The 19,569-nt window shown below is 40.7% G+C and overlaps 2 protein-coding genes and 1 long non-coding RNA gene across 6 annotated transcripts in view; 1 reads left to right on the top strand and 2 right to left on the bottom strand.

The window, feature by feature from the left end:
* Positions 1 to 19,569, top strand: part of CTNNA2 (catenin alpha 2) — a 463,429-nt gene that overhangs the window by 298,871 nt on the left and 144,989 nt on the right. The window lies entirely within an intron of this gene.
* On the bottom strand, positions 75 to 9,045 carry LOC108448670. The gene is made up of 2 exons (XR_001864633.1): positions 8,410 to 9,045; positions 75 to 1,080 (listed from the first exon to the last, which is right to left on the bottom strand). It is a non-coding gene; the product is annotated as an uncharacterized LOC108448670 (long non-coding RNA).
* LRRTM1 (leucine rich repeat transmembrane neuronal 1) lies at positions 3,813 to 8,412 on the bottom strand. The gene has a single exon (XM_017742417.1). It carries the CDS (start codon positions 8,093 to 8,095, stop codon positions 6,530 to 6,532), a length of 1,566 nt encoding a protein of 521 aa, XP_017597906.1. The 5' UTR covers positions 8,096 to 8,412; the 3' UTR covers positions 3,813 to 6,529.

The raw sequence follows: 19,569 nt of genomic DNA on the forward strand, positions 1-19,569 counted from the left end.
TCTGCTATACATAAGCTGCACTTTTTCATGGGATCAGCCCCTAAATCAATTTGATGTGTCCATGCATAGTTTTAAATCTCAGATTTTACCCAACATACAATTTTCAACCCTCTCTCCAGTGTGGTGCTTTGTTTCACTCTTAGGAGAAAGGCACATCAGCAAAAAGGGCCAGATTGAAGTTGGTAATAAATGAACAAATGGGCTTAGTGTCTAATCATGCCAGTCAGAGGAATCTGCTGTGCTGAAAGTGATAATTCACTGATGAAGTAGATTTTTCTACTTACCTATTGCCATTCATATCTTGGATTTAGTCTTTGTTAGCTCAGAAATTGAAGGTACTTGGTCATGTTCCCATAGCACCCGTGTTGAAAGACATCTTTCTGGCAGTAGTTACTGTGTCTGGTGAGGATGTGAAGAACATGAGAGCAGGGAAATGATTTAAAATAAAAGTGTCTTAGCAGAATAGTAGGTGCTGTTTGCCAAGCACAGATGCACATAATACTAATCCTGTAGCCACTGCCACCTATCTCTGATTTTTATAAGTGATGTGCATATTTGGATTTTTAGGAAGAGGAGAGATGGAGGAAAAGGTGAAAAGCTTATTTTCAACTGACTTTCTTCTCTTGTGATGCAAATCTGGGACTTGCAGCTCAAACTCCTTTCAGCACAGCCTGTTCCCTTTGACTGTCTCCCCCAGCTATCACCCCAGCAAAGGCGAGTAAGAACAGTAATTGCTTTAAAGCCTCAGGAATTGTGCCTGAATGCCAACAAGTGACGTGATCTTTATAACAAAAAAAAAAAACCAAACAAACCACCAAAACAAACAATTGCCCTGTTCTCACGGAAATCCAGATTCATTGCAAATATGTTCACTTTAGAGCAGACACAGTGCAATAAAATTACAGTGCTCTGCAGCATTCATCTCGGCTCTTCACAGCCACCCACCCAATTACAAGCTGTGTCTTGCCAGCAGAACACTGTTGCTTGGTTTCTGTATTATTTTTATAGCTTTGCTTTCCTCCACATAACTTTAGAGGTAGGCTGTGCTTACTCCTTTCCTTTCACCAGGTTGTTCTTCTGCTGTTAAAAAAAAAAAAAAAAAAAAAAAAAAAAAAAAAAAAAAATTGGCTGGTATGGAAAGTCTTTCGCATGGCTCTAAATGTGATTTGTTTTTTAATGTAGAATAAGCTCTGAATAGTTGTTTCTAAGACCTTAATAGCTCTGGTTTATGTCAGTAATTATATGAAAGGTTAATCTTTAAATCACCAGCATTTCCTAAATTCCTAATCAACTTCATGCTTGGAAAGGAACCTGCATAAATGCTCAATTTGTTAATATTAGACTGGGTTGAGCAGGTCAAGGAAAAGTATAACCTTGGTGCATAATGGTAAATTGAACACAGCAAAAATATCTCAGATCTGTTTGTGATTATAGCTGTGAATGGGAAAGCTGACTGAGTGTAGATATAATTAGCAGGAGAATCCGCAGTAGCTCAAGATCACCCATCCTTCTAGATGAGGGTTTCTTAAGATAATTTGGGTGGAAAAGTCCGATTTTCTAGCAAGTCTGTGGTGAACTGTGACTAGGATAGCTAAAAAATCCAGCCAAAAAAATTGGTGGCAGAGGCAGAGTGCTGGAGTTGAGCAGGCAGAGTGATGGATGAGGGGGACATTGTACTCGCAGGGAGCAGGGAGGTGGCAGAGGAAATGACGGGGCAGCGGGCACGTGTGTTTGGGGAAGCGTGTCCGACTGCGCCTCCCTCCGTGGCAGTGTTGGAAAAGGCAGGGGGAGAGAGAGATGCTGGGCATCTTTCTTAAATCTCTGCTGTTGTCCTTGCCACAGCCTGAACGTGGGAGGGGAAGGCACGGAAAAATCTCATTTCCCATGGGTGCACAGTGGCCCCCTTGCCTTCTCATCTTCCTTTTTATCCCGTCCCTTCACCCCTGCCTTTTCTCAAAAAAAATGGAGCTATTTAGTGTTGTACCCTCCTTTGCAGAAGCTGTTTCATCCCTGCTTGCACAGTTTTTAAGACTGCTTTCTCCACCCACCCTCAGTCTTGGTTTTTCATCTGTGCTACTTCTTTAGGTTAACCATCTTTGCAAAAGGAAAAGGCAAAGGAATCTGGTAACACCCTGATTTGGTTGCTGTTACTCCAGTCTTTCCTCTTATCTTTTGTCTCCTCTTAATTTCATTATTATCACTGCTATTATTATTATAGCACTAGAAATAAGCTTCCTCATTAAACACTCCCTTTTTGCCATTCTGAATACCACTGTAGAAGCTGGAGGGGGGAGGAAGGGGAGGGAGCCTCAGAGAATCCTTTTGCTGTTAATGCAGAATGAGACACACACAAGGAACAAATGTAGTCCATCGCAGAAGCAAATGAGGGTTGTTTGGGTTTTTTTATCAGAACTGAAGAAAATGGTCAAATATACTCGTTTCAACTACCCCTCAACGCCTTATCCATAAAAACATACAGAATCTATTAAAGCATACAAAAATATCCTTAGGTTCATGGGCTTTCTGTGGTACAGGTATGCAGGGGGCTGGATCAGCCTGGTACAGAGCAGCCTTGCTGTGACCACAAGGAACAGGTCATCCCTTGGCCTCACCCCCTACAGCACCCAGACATGGCAAAGGAGGGAATTGGCAGCTTTAACACAGAATTTCTTTGTATTTTATATTTTCAGGCCAGAAACAGAACATGGTACATTAGCATTGATTCTGTGGTTTCATATAATTTTTTTTTTTTTTTAACTAGTACAGAAAGAAGGAAAAAAAAAAGGCAGAAAGGAAAATAAATCATCCCTTATATACATTCAAAGCATACACAGCAACAGTTCCTTCAGCACTGGGTGTGCTGTGAGTGGGTATTGATGTTAGCAGCAAGAGAATGCATATTAGAGATCTGTAACACTGGTACTGTTAACCAGCTTCAGGAAAGGTAGTGCTTTTGCTTGCCTTTCACCCTGCCTTGTGTGCAAAAAGACAGTTAAGTAGAAAGAAAATAATGTTAATTACCTAATTATAAAAGGGAAGTTAGTCCTATTAAGTGAAACATCAAAAAGGGAATATTTAAAATATTTTTCTTCCTTTGATAATCCCCAAGCATTTCATGGAGGAAACACTGTTCACAACTAACCCCAAAAGCATCTTTTTTTCTTTGTTCCTTTTGATTTTGGAGCCATTTAATAAGCCAGAATAAGGGCATCAAAAGAGAGGGACTAACTTATCTCTGGGCAGTTGTTGAACATGAAATTTGGAAGAAAGAATTAGGGAAAATTTGTCCCTGCAGTTGCTCTAAATGCAGTACAAATATAATAACTCTCATATACACCAATCAAATAGCCTGGAGCAGGATGAATAACTGGATTTGCAATAGCTGGATTGAAATGAAATACAGTCTCTTTTATTTCTTTATTAGCCACATATATTTCATGTAAACTTTCAGACTGGATCTGGGCACCCTGTGGAGTACTTTCATGCCATGGAACAGCAGTGATACCCTCTTTTCTCCAATAAATATTCAGAGAGTGTCAAGATCTCCAGAAATCCTCTGGGGATTACCGGGAGGTTGTCTCTAGAAGGGATTATTACCCTTAGGAAAGATTTCTGCATGAGAATTTTGAAATATATCCTTTAATAAATGTTGTGCTCTCCATGGAGGACACATCCATCATCCTGCTCAGGGTGGCAAGTCATTGGTGGCCATCACCTCTCTGCAGGAGAAGTGGCAACAGGCAAACCCCAAATCAGCTCTCACTCAAGAAATCACTGCACCTTAAAAGAAAAATGCTCGGTTCAGTTTACTTGGGCTGCCAGTGCGAGATGCATGGAGCACAGAAGTGAATAAATTCCAGAGGCAGAATTGCTCACATCTTTGCAAACGTAGCTGGAGGTTGCTAACACCAATAAACAGCAGGGATAACTCCAGAGGAGTGCAATCACTCGTGTGTTTCAAATACAACCCACAAATATGCTAAAAATACATGGAAATACAACCGCGGGATGATTGATTGTTGGAATCAGGCTTGTCTCAGGTTCACAGGGGCAAAACCACAACTGCACCAACACGTTTCCTGATAGCAGCAGGGGGTCATTATAGAAATAAAGCCAGTTCATATTTCATTTTACCATATGCAGACAGTATTTTAACAGCCTTGGTTGATTTTGGAAGCTTCGTGACAAGTGGCTGTAACCAGTCCTGCTGGCTGCAGTGCTGCCTGGGGGTTTGGGAAACTCATAGCCCAGTCCAAAGTTAGAGAGCCAATTTTTCACAGTTAAATTCCCCATTGATTTCAGAGAAGGGTTTGATGGGGAAAATAAATATAGCTGGGCCCTCAGTTAGCATGGCATAAAGTACTTTTGCTTCGAACATGATCAGGAACCCAAAGAGATGAGGGGCTCTGTACCTTCCCTCTGCCCTTCTGCTAGGTTTGTACATGGACACTCAACCCCTCAGGTCACTTGGGAGTTTCAGGAGGGACCAGGCCCTTGTGGGCTTGAGGCACAGAGAGAGAAATATGTGCATTTCTTTAAAGAAAGAAAAGCCTGGGTTTAACAGTGCTTGCTTGTTTGAAAGCTGTGGATGAATTTGCAGTGGCTTCAGGAAAAAAAGCAGTTGATTTTCAGTAAATTTTTTGTGAAACTGTTGTCTTCCAGTATATAATCTCATTGCTTTCACACATGACATTATAGTCTCACTGCATAAAAATTTTGATGAAGAGGCTGTTTCCATGTTTAATAATACACAGAATGAGAGAAATAGAGGAATACAGGAAAATAAGTTCTGACTCCTTAAAAATAGTGAGTCAGGAAAAAAATATAAAAGTCACTCTTTACATTTAAAATTAATGGCTAAAACCTGCTAAGCAAGAAAACAAATGATTTCTTCTGTGCCTGTTTTCTGCTTTATAAGCCTGCTGTACCCTTGTAAGAGTAGGTAGCACTTTAATGCTATGAAAAAGGAAAAAAAAAAAACCTATGTTACATTAAAATACATGTAAAATTTTGGAATTGCTCATCTCTTGGTGGTAACCTGAGGATAGAGAAACATGTACAAAACATAGAAATGTCACCCACTTCATTATCCATAACATTTTATTCGCATGTAATGCTGTAGGAAGAAAATTTCAAGATGCTCTGCCTGATATTATAAAACTCCCTCATCGTCAATTAGTGTGAGAGGAGCTGGTGAAAAGATCAATCGGTTGCTTGTTCACATTCTGGAATGAAAAATCCAAAATACAAGGAAAGGAAGCCTTTATTTAAGGGCAGTCAGATTAAACAGCTGTGTGATTCTACATCATGAAATCACTGCTTATATCAATCAATGCCATTTTTCAGTCCTTACTAAGGAGGCTTCATCTGCCTCCAGCCTCTGCAGAGGTTTTGGGGTTGTTTTGTTAGTGAAGGCTGGTGGTGAAAGGGAGGGACAGGAGCTGGGCTTTGCCAGCACTTTGCTACAGGACCCAGAAGGGTGCTCTGAAAACTCTCTGTCTTACCCTGACAGTGGTTTTGCTCGAGCTTCACCACTGAGACCCAAATAATTGCTTTTGCTCTTCTCCGTTCAGCGTGGCACCACAGGGCACAAAACAAAGGGATCTTTGCTCTTGGCATAGCTCAAAACAAGCATAAAAGTGGGAAATGCAAGTAAAAGCCCTTAAATTTAGCACTTTTTTTGGTCTTTTTTATATTAAAGAAAATTCTGATGAGCACATTTTGGCAGTGTTTCACTTGTTTGGGTTTTGTTGGTTGCTTTTTTAGTGAGTCTTTGCACTAGGATCAGTTTTGATACAAAATACTTTTAGGGGTTGTAGCGCAGATTTTATGGATCTTACAGCAACTAACAAGTGAGCTGTACTTAAAAATCCTCAGAAATCCTGTCCTAGGGGCACGGTCAAAACTTCAGCCTTTCTGAGGTGCACTGGGTCCTTGTTGTACTGATGTCCAGTTACAGGTAGCACATTAACAAAAATAGAATTCCAGTGTCATGCTTCACATCTTCAGCAACATGATGTACGTGAACGTGTGCTAATTACAATGGGAAGCCACCTGGGTAATTTTAAGCTTTCTATTTTACGTGGCTTCTTTGCTCCTCGACTTTTCATTTCAACACTCAGCATGAAGAGAGAGGTTAAACTGTTGCATTTTGTATACAGGGAACCATTCATGTAATATACACCAGTCTGTAAAAACTGTAAATGCTATTTTTTTTTATTTTAAACAGTTTTCTTAGTTTACAAAAGATCAATAATTGGTACCTTTTTTACACTCTCAGATTCCTGAATGTTGACAGATCTTCAAAGGGAGTATTAGCATATGAAACCTTAAGATTGGCTGTCCTGAAGGATTTTAAGACACGATAAAGCTAAAATATCAAGTCTCTCGGACAGCCTCTCTTAAACAATTTGGGCAGAGGTGCATGTCAGAAATCACCAGCAAAGCCCAGCAACCCCCCCCCACCCCGTGCCACTGTCTGCCTGCACGCTGTTATTTGGTTGCACACTGTTTAAATCCCAAAGGAAAATCACACCTCGCATTCCCTCGCTGGCTGCTGGTGACAGGAACAAGATCCGTACTCATTAATGATCACCAGGGCTCCCTCAATGTGGTTGGGTTTGTAATCAACGTAATACTCCTGGGCTGACATGGCAGCCATTTGGTGCATGGTCTGTTTTTGCTTCTGCTTCCTGCGCTGTGTGACAAAGCACTGTCTTAGTTGCCTTAAGCCGGCTGGGAAGCACTTCCAGGAGACGTACAACACCAAAACCACGATGAGGAAGGAAAAAATCAGTGCCATGGTGCCCGTCACCACCTTGTGAATCTGCACGGCGTTCTCGGAGTTCTCGCCGGGTATGGTGATGGTGACGGCGTACGTGGTCCGATCCTCGTCACCGTCGGGCACGTCGTAGGTGGCGGTGGCCGAGCCATAGCCGAGCGTCTGCTCGCTGTTGTTGGTCACCGGGGAGAAGGTGTTGACGCTCGTGGGGTCGGCGTTGTCCTCGCACAAGTGAAAGGCGTACACGGCGTCCAAAACATCCTCGCCCTGGGCGTACTCGGGGGTGGCACAGAGCAGGTTGCTGTCGTAGCGACCCTGGAAGTTGCTCAGCCAGGAGGCCAGGGCGCAGACGTTCCGGCTGCAATCCCAGGCGTTGGCGGAAAGGCTGATGCTCGTGAGGGACTTCCAGGAGTCGAGGACTCGGGAGTCGATGTAGGTCAGCCGGTTGGAGTCCAGCTGCAGGGATTTGAGATGAGGTACACTTTCAAAAACGTGAGGTTCGATGTATTCGATTTCGTTGCCGGAGAGATCCATCTTTTCGAGTTGCCATACCCAGTCCAAAGTGTTTACTACGATGGTAACTTTATTCCTTCGCAAGCAGAGGGAGTGCAGGGAGATGAGCCTGGGAAAATGGGCTAAATTCACTTTCACCAAGTCATTGTGCTCGAGGTGCAGCTCAGTGAGTTTGAACAAGCCTGCAAAAGAGTTTCGAGCCAGGCTCTTTAACTGATTGTATCCTATGTCTAGAAACTTCAGGCTGCGACAGTCCTGAAAAATTCTCACTGGCACGAACTTGATGGCGTTCGACCGCATGTGCAAAGTTGTCAGTTTTCTCAGCCCGTGGAACAGGTCAGGCTCCAAAGACTGTAGGTTGTTGTACGATAAATCCACACTGCGCAAGTTTGGCATGGGGCGGAAAGTGGTGTTGGGCAGTTGAGTTATTTTGTTGGAACTCAGGGTGAGCTCTTTAACTCGCCGCAATTTTTGAAAGGCATTCCCCTCCACTGAGCAAATGTGATTGTGATCCAGATAGAGCCACGTGAGCTGCATTAACCCTGTGAACTGTCCATCATGCAGCTCTGAAAGGCTGTTGTACCGCAGAGACAAGCCCATCATGCCCGACAGGTTGCGAGGCATCTCTGTGAGATTCAGTGATTCACAGTACAAAAGCCTGCCCTCACACCGACAGAGCTGTGGACACCCACTATTCACAGCTGGAAGCATTTTAGAAAAGATACCCAGCGTACACAATATCAACCCTGGGGGCTTCCTCAGCAGCCAGTTTAAACAGAGACCAATAAGAAGGAAATCCATTAGCAAGAATATTTCCAAATATGCTTGAGAATGTCCATTGAATCTTTTCAAATTCTACATCATATTTTATTTAAGGGAGGGGAAAAAAAAGGCAAACCAACGAAACAAAGCCCGAAAACCAAAGCAAAACAGCAAACAGAACAAACACAGAGGCAAATATTTCACTTTACAGCATGCAGGAGCTGTGCAGCATTAAAGTTCACAGACATTCAAAGGTAAAATGATAGTGATTTTGTTCATGTTAAATGCTGCAGTAAAGGAAAAAAAAAAATCTTTCTTCATGAAAGAATTTAATTAAAAAGTGTCTTACCCACCCTTTTCCAGAGAGTGACAACCTCCATTCAGTTGCTTCCTTTGTGTTTGGACTAATTATATGCAGAGCTAAAAAAGACCCCTCTGTGCTACAAATTCAGTCCCTTTCAATGTTGTGCAAGGCTGGCAAGCTCACAATGTCTCACTTCGCTTCTGCTCAACGAGCGAAAGGCTTGTCCAGCTAGCTTTTGAGCTGCCTCCTAGGACCTGCAAGTTTCAGAACTATGTACATGAGCTTGATCTTCTCCTTCTCCCTCTGTCCTTTCCTCTGCAGTTAACACTGTGGCGTGAAAAAAACTCCAGACTCTTTACTAACGACTCCACAGGATTTGTCAATCTGTTTAATGTCCATCATTTGCAACGACCATTGACCGGCACAACCTTTACTCCAGAGAGAGGTTACCATTCATTCACTGACCGGCTAAGGGTCGCTTTATTTCCCATTCTTTGTTCGCTTTGCTTGTTAGGTGATGCTTAGAGCAGAGAGAGACAGCAAGAATCCCTTCCCTTCAGCTGAGCAGTATGTTGCTAGAGCATGCAGAGGCACCCAGTGTTCACTGAGTGTCGTAAGCTGCTCATGATTGTACGCCTGCACTGTGCATCTCAGACATGGGCAGATTGAAAAGGGGTGGGCATAAAACCAACATCGGAGCGAACCAGGAAAGTAATATATGCTCTTTGATGAAATGGAAAATACTTTAAGCCTATCTCGCCATTTCTCAAACAGGCACGCACACACAGCCGCACAAATCATCAAAAGCGAGGCAGTGCTAAGTAGGAAGCTTGAGAATTAGGATTCTTTCTCTTTTTTTTTTTCGGATGCTTTTGTTTAAAGTCTGAATTTATAAGCTATTAGCCGGGAGAGGGAGAGACTCGATTACTTGGTTTGGGAAGGAATATGTAAACCAATCTCTTTGGATTGCTTTTTCTCTCTAATTCCGATGATGAGATTTGCCTTTTGGAGTCTTGGGGTGGGGGATTGAGGGGTGCGAGGGGGTAAATGTGTTTTTTTTTTCTTCTGACATTGTCTAAATAGAGCATGATTTGAGATTCTGTGCTTTCTTTTGACAGAAATGCAGCCAAAGCTCTGCAAATAGGAATGTCTCGTTTCATATAAGCTTTAATTACATTTGGTCTTTTTCCATCCTGCATATTTTGTGTGTTCAGCACATGCCTTTCCTAAAGGATTTCTTTTTTTTTTTTTTTTTTTTTCTCTCCTTTTTCTTTGCAGTGTATGCTACGGCACACAAAACTCCTATTCTAGCAGCATAAAGATTACTGTGCTTTTTGAATAAGATCAATGCATAGGTTGCTGTTACCATGTTGGCAGCATGCAAAGAGAGGGTTTCAAACCCCATTAGTTAATAAGTTTTGCAGATTGTGCTGGTTTTTGTTCCGTGTACCCAAAAAAAAAAAAAAAAAAATCTTTGCTGGGTAATTTGCAGTCCTCGTTCTCTATGGGAAGCGCATCGTCAATGAGCTCTGTAATTTTTACTGACTGAAAAATGTATGGTACTTCTGTCAGGAAAACGCTGGCCATCTTTTCCTATTATGAAATAGAGTCTCAAGCCCGTGTGCTGGTGAAAGGGATCGGAGCTGACAGCTCCCAATTCTGCATCAATTCCCAATGAAGAAGTTCCACACGGAATTACAAGGATTACAGAAGATTGTACTGAATTAAAGTGGACATCGGATGCAAAATGCTGGAGGGACAGGGAAAAACTATTGTGTTTGCTTTCTTTTTCACAGCTGTGTTAATTTAAAAGAAATATCTTGTTTTGGAGGTGTCTGTTGCAGAGCTGATCATTGTGTTTGAGTGTGGCTGCTGTGACTGTGTGCTGGGAGAGATCAAGGAATGCAGTAATTTGATGCAGTAAAAGTTGCTTTGCAGAAGTCCTGGCAAACTTAAAGCTCTCATGCATAAAAATAAAAACGTGTGAAGGAGATTCATTACTAATGTATTTGCCAGGAACAGTCTTAAATAAATTACAAATATAAACCACTTAAATTGCAGTTTCAGAACCTTGGGATCAATGTGCTTTTATGCTCCTTATTCAGTTTATTTATATTTTTCTGCTCTTCACAGCATTTCAGTGGTCTCAATGCAAAAATGTGATGCTTTAATAGTATACGAACCTCATCTATGTTTTAGCATTTGGGCACGAGAGCTGAAGGTAGTTTTCCTTTCCCCAGATCATGCTGTTTTATTCAAAGCAGGCTGTTTATGCAAGTGTCCACTGGTTGCAGTACACCTTAATTCTGTTTCTCAGTACACAAAAGCAGGAAGGAAAGCAGTGACAGAAGCGACAAGTGAGCATTGAAGCAGGAGAGACTAAAAAACCCCATCCAAGAATATATTCCAGATTGCCTCAATGAATATTTTGGTGCAATTAGCAGGGAAAAAAAGCCTAAAGGATGACTTGAGTTTAACAGATACTGAAAAAAGCTTCAAAGTACTGAGGTTGTGTCCCTTAAAAATCTGCACCCCTACAAGTCTTCATGGGGGAAGTCTTAATGCTTTCTCCCATGTGAAAATTTCAGGAGAGGTCTGCAACAGTAGCCCTGAAAATTTCAATTACATCTTCAAGGAAAGCTGCCATTTTCTGCAAATCAGATGATGATAATGATCACTTAGTTACCATTTAAATGCTATGTATAAAGAATTCCTCTAGATGAAGCTCCCTGATACATCACTGAAGACCTGAATATTTTTTTTTCACTGCTTCTCCTTGTTATCACCTGGGATACAGCTTGGATCCCAACCAATGTGCCTATTCCCACACTGGCATATAATCCATTATCATTTAGTTTTCAAAGGCAGGAATTAGAGCAGACAGTAGCAAACCTATATAGCAGCAGCTGGAAGACTGACAACCAGAGTTAGGGATCCAGAATTAATGGCCCTAAGTGCACTCTCTCAAAGCTCTGATGGAGGGCTATTGAATGAGAAACTCTGCTCTTGTCCAAAACCTGGTTGTAGAAAAGAATCCAGGTAGTTCTTAAGATGAGAGACCTCAGTGCATGTTTGAGGCTGTGATGTTGAGACACAGTAGTGACCAAATTCAAGAACTGGGGCATCTGGAACATCTTTTGTGAATTGGTGTCCTACTGTATTTTTGCAATGTACCCTTTTTGCAATAAAACCAGGAATCCACTTTGAAGATGATTGTAATGCAAAGGGCTTAATTTCCACTGTCTGAGCTGTTATCACAGCCAAACTGTTAAGTTTACACATTTTCTGAAGTTTCAAAGCCTCTGGCAAGTCTCTATAAATTAGCAGATTTAAATTAGCTTTATTAAATGTGCTATTATAAAACATTTTAAGAATGGCAAACTAAGTTTGTATGTGTTTAAAGGAGCTTGATTAAATCAATGTAAAGTAGGTTACAGAAGAACAACATGAATAAAGTTTTAGAAAGTTTAGCTGGGAAGCTGCTGCTTGTAGTCATGACAAGCGTAATTCAGTGGCAATTATGGTCAGAATCGTTCAGGCTGAAAAAGAAAAGCACCTTTCAGTGTATTTGGTCTACACATTTTTAATATTGTGTTCATATTAATCATAGAATCATCAAGATTGGAAAAGACCTCTAAGATCATCCAGTCCAACCATTAAATGTCCTATATATTAACTGGCCTCAGAATAATTTCCTTCTTGCTAATCCCTTGGATATTCCTTTACTGTTTGTGCCTGGATAATTCCCTTACCTTAATTTGCAGTCCAGGACAGATGGGGTTGGGACAGAGTGCATGAGATCAGAATGTGGCCACTGATGTCTAACTCTTCATGTGCACATCTTTTAATAAATCCACCAACAAAATACGAAAAGGCAAAACAATGTATTAAATGCTGAGTATAGTTCTTCCTTTTGGCATTTTCTGAGTGGTTTTTATCAGAATAATAAAACTTGGTGCTCTTAGTGATGATTTTAATTTCCTTTCATGAATGGAAGGACTCAAACCTTGATCTTTGGTAGTCTTTAATTTTCAAGTGTGCTGAACCATGGCATTTTGTATAAAAGAAACATTTAAAAACAGAAAAGAGGGGGAAAAGATGTGACTTTTAAAGCAAACTAAATCTGTTATTTCTCTTGTATTTCTGTCTTGGTCATTCTGAATATTTATTGGCTGCCCCTTCTATATAGAATTTAGGATTTCAGCTGATAAGAAGTCCAGTTCTATAATGTCTGTTTCAGTAGATATAAAAATGAGTATCATTATACAAGATTTTGACCAGAATATTCCTGGTGGCTCCAGATGTCATTAAATTTTCACAGTACCTGACAGACTCATTGGATTTTTCGCTACCTTTAAGTCATAGAAATTCTTATGTAAATGACCTTATTGTTTTTGACAAGGTGATAAACATTTTTCTGTCTCATTGCAGTCATTCCATCCTCATTGTCCACATTCACTCGTGGGTGGTCATGCAGAGCTCTAGAAGGTTGCTCACAGAAGAGACCCATGTGCAGAATTGACAGTGCAGTGCAGAAATGTCAATTTTTAGGACGACATATCAGGATATGTCGTCCTAAAAATGATGTTATTAAGATGAAGTAACTCTCTCCTCCATTCATTACTGGTAGACTACTTGAATAAGCTAAAACATGACTGACTCTCTTAAGTAACTGTGAAAATACCTATGGATTTCTGGACATGATACCAAAACTCTTCACTGTTACTGGTTCTGAATGTCCAGGGGTAATGGGAAAAAGACAAGTAAAATTATCCTTTTGTGATTAATCAACACATGAAGATCATGGAACATCCTGGCTAGGCAAAGACTGGAGTGTTACTGTCAAGTTACCAGGTTGGTGGAACTGGTTTACAGGAAAAGTGAAAATTTAAACCTTGGGTTTTGATTAACCCTTGCTAATTTGTGTCTCTAAAGGTGTCTTAGGAAGTTGTGGAGGAAGCACGTGTGGAGTGCAATTATTAGAAAGTGCGAAGGTTTTAGTTGGTCGTGTTTGACTGGAAATCAATTAGTTCCACCTTCAGAAGTGCTAAGTGAGACACTCCACAAAGGTTTATCTCAAGACCTTCCCAAGCATTTCTGGAGGTGCCAGCAAATGAACTGCAATTAATTTCCATTTGCTTAAGAGCAAAGAGGGCCACAGCTTATCCCCACACTTGGATATATCTGCTGTGCCCTCTGCTACTGTTGATAGTTCATCTGTGAGGATTATTTTTTTTTATAAACTGGTGCTAAACAGTCTTTTATTTGTGCTTTGGGGCTTGTTTCAACTGAAAGGTTCTGTTCTTCTGTGGATGTAGCTACTCCCAGATGTTGACAACATTGTACCTGGGGCTGGTCTGTTGGCTGGTTGGTTGGTTGGTGGTGTATTTACTTAGACTTACCAAGAGGTTGAATGAAGTGACAGAATAGCAGGATTGTTTAGGACTGTGAAGAAAAACACTTCATTCTTTTTACCAATGGCAAAACTTGAGGGGCAGTGAACACTTCTTAGATTGCCACGGTGTGGGACATAGGGGAGAATTGGGAGGAATTGATGTAATCAATTATTAAAAGCAAGGATGAACAAGTTAAAAGTTGTTCCTGGCAGTCTTCTGAGAAGTCTTTTTACAAGTGGATGAACTGCTCTTGGAAAATTTTCCCAGAGCAGAAAATCTGTTCTCAGCATTAGACAACAAGTTGTTCTTAATCCATTTCTTGTGCTCGTTTCCAAATGTGTTTTAAAGCACAACAAGAAAAGACAAAAAAACTTCATGCTGGCCTTTGTGGATACATTATTTCTAGAAGTACAGGTTAGTTATGAAGTTGGTGCTGGTATTTTGAAATTGAATAAAGACTTTTATTGAGTCCTATCACACAGGACACCATTTGAATTGACTCCAAAGAAAAACAGAATCATAAAATTTGGGGATGATCTGAGTTGGAAGGGACCTTTAAGATATCTCATTCCACCCCCTGCCATGGGCAGGGACACCTTCCACTATCCCAGGTTGCTCCAAGCCCTGTCCAGCCTGGCCTTGGAGACTTCCAGGGATCCAGGGGCAGCCACAGCTTCTCTGGGCACCCTGTGCCAGGGCCTCCCCACCCTCACAGGGAGCAATTTCTTCTTTAAGATTAACCTGCTCTTCTTCAGTTTGAACCCCTTCCCCTTTGTCCTATCGCTACAAAGGGGTTGTTCTGCAGAGAAACTGCTTTTAGGAAAACATTACTTGTAAATAATATATTTTGGAGTGTTCTTAGATCTGACTCCTGGATTTACTGAGGACCTGAACAACAGAGACTGGGTCACATAATTGTGGAAGTAGATGTCAGATTGAGCAGGGCACCCATGGGAACAGGCAATGGCACCTTTGGCAGGCTGTGGTGTTCTCAGTTGCATGTGCTTCTTGGTGAATTGTGGTAAGCATGGAAGGCAGGATTTTTATGTTTTCATCCTCCTGCTCCGATGATATCTGTATTCTGAAGGGAAAACTCAGGATAAAATGTGTTGAAATCCTGGTTGTGTGTGTATTGCATCTTACAGGGAGATGAGAGGGCCTCTGGATCATTAGCTCATAGACAGAATTAATAGTGCAGAAACCAGGTTGAAGACTCATATTTCAGATAGAAGTCATTGTGATTTTTGCAACAAGACGAGGGTTTGTTGACTACCTGCAATATTTATGGTTTCATTACGTCTTATTTGCAACTGATGTAATGTCTAAGAGAAATAATCATGGGTCAGGAGTCTCAGAAGGACATCTTTAAAGGCATAACAAAAGATAGTCATGCCTTCTAAAAAAAAAAAAAAGAGAATAACCTGACCTTCTTTTTTTAAACCAACTTAAAAATACTCAAGGCATTACTGAAAAGTTTCATATGGTGGAGGAGGTTTGTGTGTGGTGTATGTGTAATCTTAGAAACTCAGCTTCGCTCAACAGCTAATTTAATTTTGTGAGCTCCAATGGCAGTCTTTGAGATATGCGTTCCTGACTCTTGTTTGGTTTTGTTTCAATGTATTTTGAAGATTTTTCATGTCATATAAGGAAGAAATATCAAAGTAGTCACAAGTTTGTGTTACTCTGTTACTTTTAATAAATAAATAAATGCACAGCAAATTCTAATAATGTACCCACAGATCCTGAATTTACCAAGATTTTAGAAAGAATATGCCAAATACATTCTCAAAATCTGTACAGTAGTATGAATCTAAATTACCCTGCCATTGTGTATGTTTTTAAAGGTGAAACAGCACATTTGGGGGGCAAACAGTAACAAAGCTTTAGGTTTCACTTCAACTGTGTTTCATAATCACATTCCCTCTCCAACTGCTGTAATTGTGAATCTTTAATATTCCTGTAAAATGAAGAGCTTATTGTTTCCTAAAACTCAATTTATATTTTAAATGAGTGGAAAGATGCGTAATCAACTTGAAAAGGCAGGAAAATATCATCCTGTTTTTCAAGATAGAGAACATTTTACTGAGTGTTTTGAATTCTAGAGACCATTTTTAAAGAACGCTTGGCTTAGTTCTACTCTTTTTTTGTAGTGCAAATTAATTATGATTTGACAAGAGTGTGCTTGATTTTCTTCTTCAGATTTGGTGCAAAGCCAAGCTTTATTAGTTAGAGCTTCTAAATCAAAATCAAAGGTCAGTATCTGTGAAATGCCTGTGGCTCAAGATATATTGTAGTTTTTCCCCCATTATTCGGGTTTTTTTTCCTATGAAAAGGTTTTATGTGTTTAAATGTATGTTGAGTGATGCACGCATGGCTGTGGACAAATAACACTTTTCATGATTGCATCAGTAATATTGTGGCAGCAATCCTAAAAATTTGGGAAACCATTGATGTGAAACTCCTGAATGATCTCTTCATGCTTGGTGTGGTTTGTGAATGCTGGCTAGGGTTGTTGTGTACCCAGGGGACACAGGTAGGGGACAAAAGGTGATTAAGCAACCCACAACAGTGAGTGCCATACATGCCAAAAATCAATCCTGGAAGCAGGTCCAGACCCTCACTTGGCTTCTTTTAATTGTATCTCATTTTTTTTGCTTGTTTTGTGCCCTATTTCTTCCTACATCTAGAGTTGTTACTGATTTTTGTTGGGTTTTATTGTTTCCAGTTCTTAATTTCAGGGGTTGTCTCTTCCTATGTCCCTGCATAATGCCCAGCATGGACGATCTTTTGCTGTGTCCTGATCAGAGAATCACAGCATAGTTTGGGTTGAAAAGGACGTTAAAGATCATCTTGTTCTGACCTCCTGCCATGGGTAGGGACACCTTCCACTGTCCCAGGTTGCTCCAAGCCCCATCCAACCTGGTCTTGGACTTCCAGTGATCCAGGGGCAGCCACAGCTTCCCTGGACGGACTGTGACTCATAGTCAAGGATTTACTCTTCCCAATATCCCATGTATCCCTGCCCTCTGGCAGTGGGAAGCCATTTCCCCTTGTCCTGACACTCCAGGTCCTTGTCCCAAGTCCCTCTCCAGCTCTCTTGGAGCCCCTCTAGGTAAAGGGGCTCTGAGGTCTCCCTGGAGCCTTCTCTTCTCCAGGTGAACACCCCCAGCTCTCCCATCCTGGCTCCATACAAGAGGTGCTCTAACCATAACGAGTATTACAATAATCAGCACAGTTCTGAGGTTCAAGGCAACAAGTGTTGCACAAGAATTCAGTGTATTGCAGTGCTTCCAGGTATGGTATCTGTATAATGAAGTTTCTGCAGCCTATTTTGCTGCTGAGCTTGAACCATGCACTGACATCAGCAGAACTCACTTGTAGCTGTTCCCACGAGGGTCATGAATGCCATGAGTGGCAGAAGACATGGAAAATGTAGTGGGAAGAAGCTTCCCTAGTGCCAGCAGGCTGAAGTTGGGTGGTATTGGCTTCTTTGCCTTCAGCCCAAGGATAATCAGTTCTGAAAGCATTTATCCTTTGATCTGTGCTGCTTTTCCTTGGCCCTCACTCTGCAGGACCGTGGAGCCTGTTGGAAGCATCTGCAGCACTGCAAAGTAGTGCTGACCTTGGGATACTTCCCTGAAACACATTCAGAGGCTTCTGAGCTGTGTTCTCTGTCTGGATTTGCTGGCACCGTTGTATCCATTAAATACTGATTAGATTTAAGAAATCCAAGAGACTAAATAATGCTATCATCTGTTCCCTACTTATCTTAATAATATTGCCAGTAATATTACAATATATCAATTCTAGGATATTCTATACCTAATCTGGTGCAGGGAAACAGGGACAGTGTGTTTTTTTTGTTTCAAAGGCAGAAGAAAACCATTTTATTTATTGATTTGGCTTTGCTGTATTGCCTAGAGATGAGGGTAAAAAGTAAAAGCTACTTTCAAGGACTGTTAGAGAAATACATAATTTTTCATAATGTTTAATGAATTGCTTACAGTACTTGTTTTACTTAAAACTGCAATTAAAGATCACCCTCTAGTCAAAAGAAAACTGTGATACGAACGTGACTTGAAACTGGGCAGAACATTTTCTAAAGCCCTTTGGGAGTAATTCCAGTAATTATTCAATCTGACGTTTTCCAGAGAAATAACCCTTTATGTATGAACTCCATTAATCATAATAACACAGTTCACATGTCAGGTACTTCTCTCCAGTCACTTAATGCTCTTCATTTAGTAAGAGACTAGTAAACATCTTCACTAAATATGAGAAAATACTAAACTACTTGAAGAAAATTCTGGTCTATAGTTTTGGTCTTGTGAGGTGAGATGTGATCTGTTATGTCTGCAAATACCTTGAATTTATGGGCTGCAGCTGCTATTAGCATCCAGTCTCCTCCTCATCTGTGTCATTTCAGTCACAGCACTGTCAGGACACTTTTGCTTTCTTTTCTCCTCTAAACTGCCCTGGAGAGGTTTGGTTTGTCTGTTTGTCCAGCTGTAAACACTTGATGTATGAACTTTCTTATCTAAGTAATTGGTCTTTTGCAAGACATGGATGTAGGAAACAAAAATTCTGCTTTAGATCATCTACAAACACAAGAGTGAATACTTTAATACTTTTTTTCTGGTATGAACTTACTACACATTATTGGAACAGCAGAATTAATATAGAGTAACTGTCTTTGATGATAAGCAGCTCTAAGAAGATTTGTGTTATGTTCTGTGTTTCATCAACTGAAGGTATCCCTAAATATTATCATGTGTTAAGAAGTGGTGGTTTAAAAACGCAGTGGTGATTAGATGCCCACATTTGAAGAATTTACAATTCTCTCCTTTTCAGATTCTGACATTGTTTTGTACTTTTGAAGCTGGCAAGTGCAATTATCAGTGTTCTGATGAGGAGTGATAAATATAATCTATTGCTGAATGTAGATAAAAGACGCAGGGAAATAAGATTGGTTTGACAGAACCTCCTTGTGCATCTTCCGTCTTTCCAAGAGCTGAGTGGAGAATAATTCTTTGTCTTTGGAGATTTCACTTTATAATATTTAATTGGGTTTTGTGTGTATGTTTTTTTTTCTGGAGCCATTGCGACGCACCTGGACTCTTGCTGTGACTAATGCTTGAAATTCAGGATTTTTGCATGGCAGTTGTCATTCGTTGCACATTCCAGTAGATGGCAACTCCAGTCTTCCTGACATTTCATCTCCATTCAAACCAGTAATATTTTCTGTGCCCCCGCTCCCCCGCCCCTGCATCTTGTCCATATAAATAGCTACGAGTTTCACAGAAACGTGAGTCAATATTACTTTTATTGAAATTACCACATAGTATCTGATTTCAACTCAAACAGTACCAAAAAGAGAGATGATAAAAAAAAGGCCTGTAAGCTCCAATCCTCCTGGATCATAAAGCACACACTGATTCCCCTGTAACTTCAGAAAATATTTTAGGAGTTTTCATAAAAAGGATTAGTACCCCAAACTTCTTTTTATGTGAAATAAAGGAAGGGGTTGGCTGCACATACAGCACACTGGCTTTAAGTTTTGTGGTCTGGCTGTGAAGTGTATCTGCCCTTGATTAATGCTAAAGTATTTATTTTTGCTGTGCATGGTAAACACTTGGTTAGACCTGTAAAAATCTGTACGTTTGTGAACCTCATAATGATACACCTGGATACAGTTTGTTTTGGGTGAGGGCAGGAGTAGGCCCAGGGGTTCACTGCGTGGTTTAGCCATGGGAATATTCTCCAATTTCCCTCCTGCCCAAAGCACTGCCACACTCAGCCTTTCTTCATTGTGC

Source organism: Corvus brachyrhynchos, unplaced genomic scaffold (assembly GCF_000691975.1).
Source record: "Corvus brachyrhynchos isolate BGI_N302 unplaced genomic scaffold, ASM69197v1 scaffold166, whole genome shotgun sequence".
NCBI classification, from domain to species: domain Eukaryota; kingdom Metazoa; phylum Chordata; class Aves; order Passeriformes; family Corvidae; genus Corvus; species Corvus brachyrhynchos.

Bases quoted from the DNA above. Each gene is read 5' to 3' on its own strand.
- LRRTM1 (XM_017742417.1), bottom strand. From the start codon at position 8,095: ATGGATTTCCTTCTTATTGGTCTCTGTTTAAACTGGCTGCTGAGGAAG.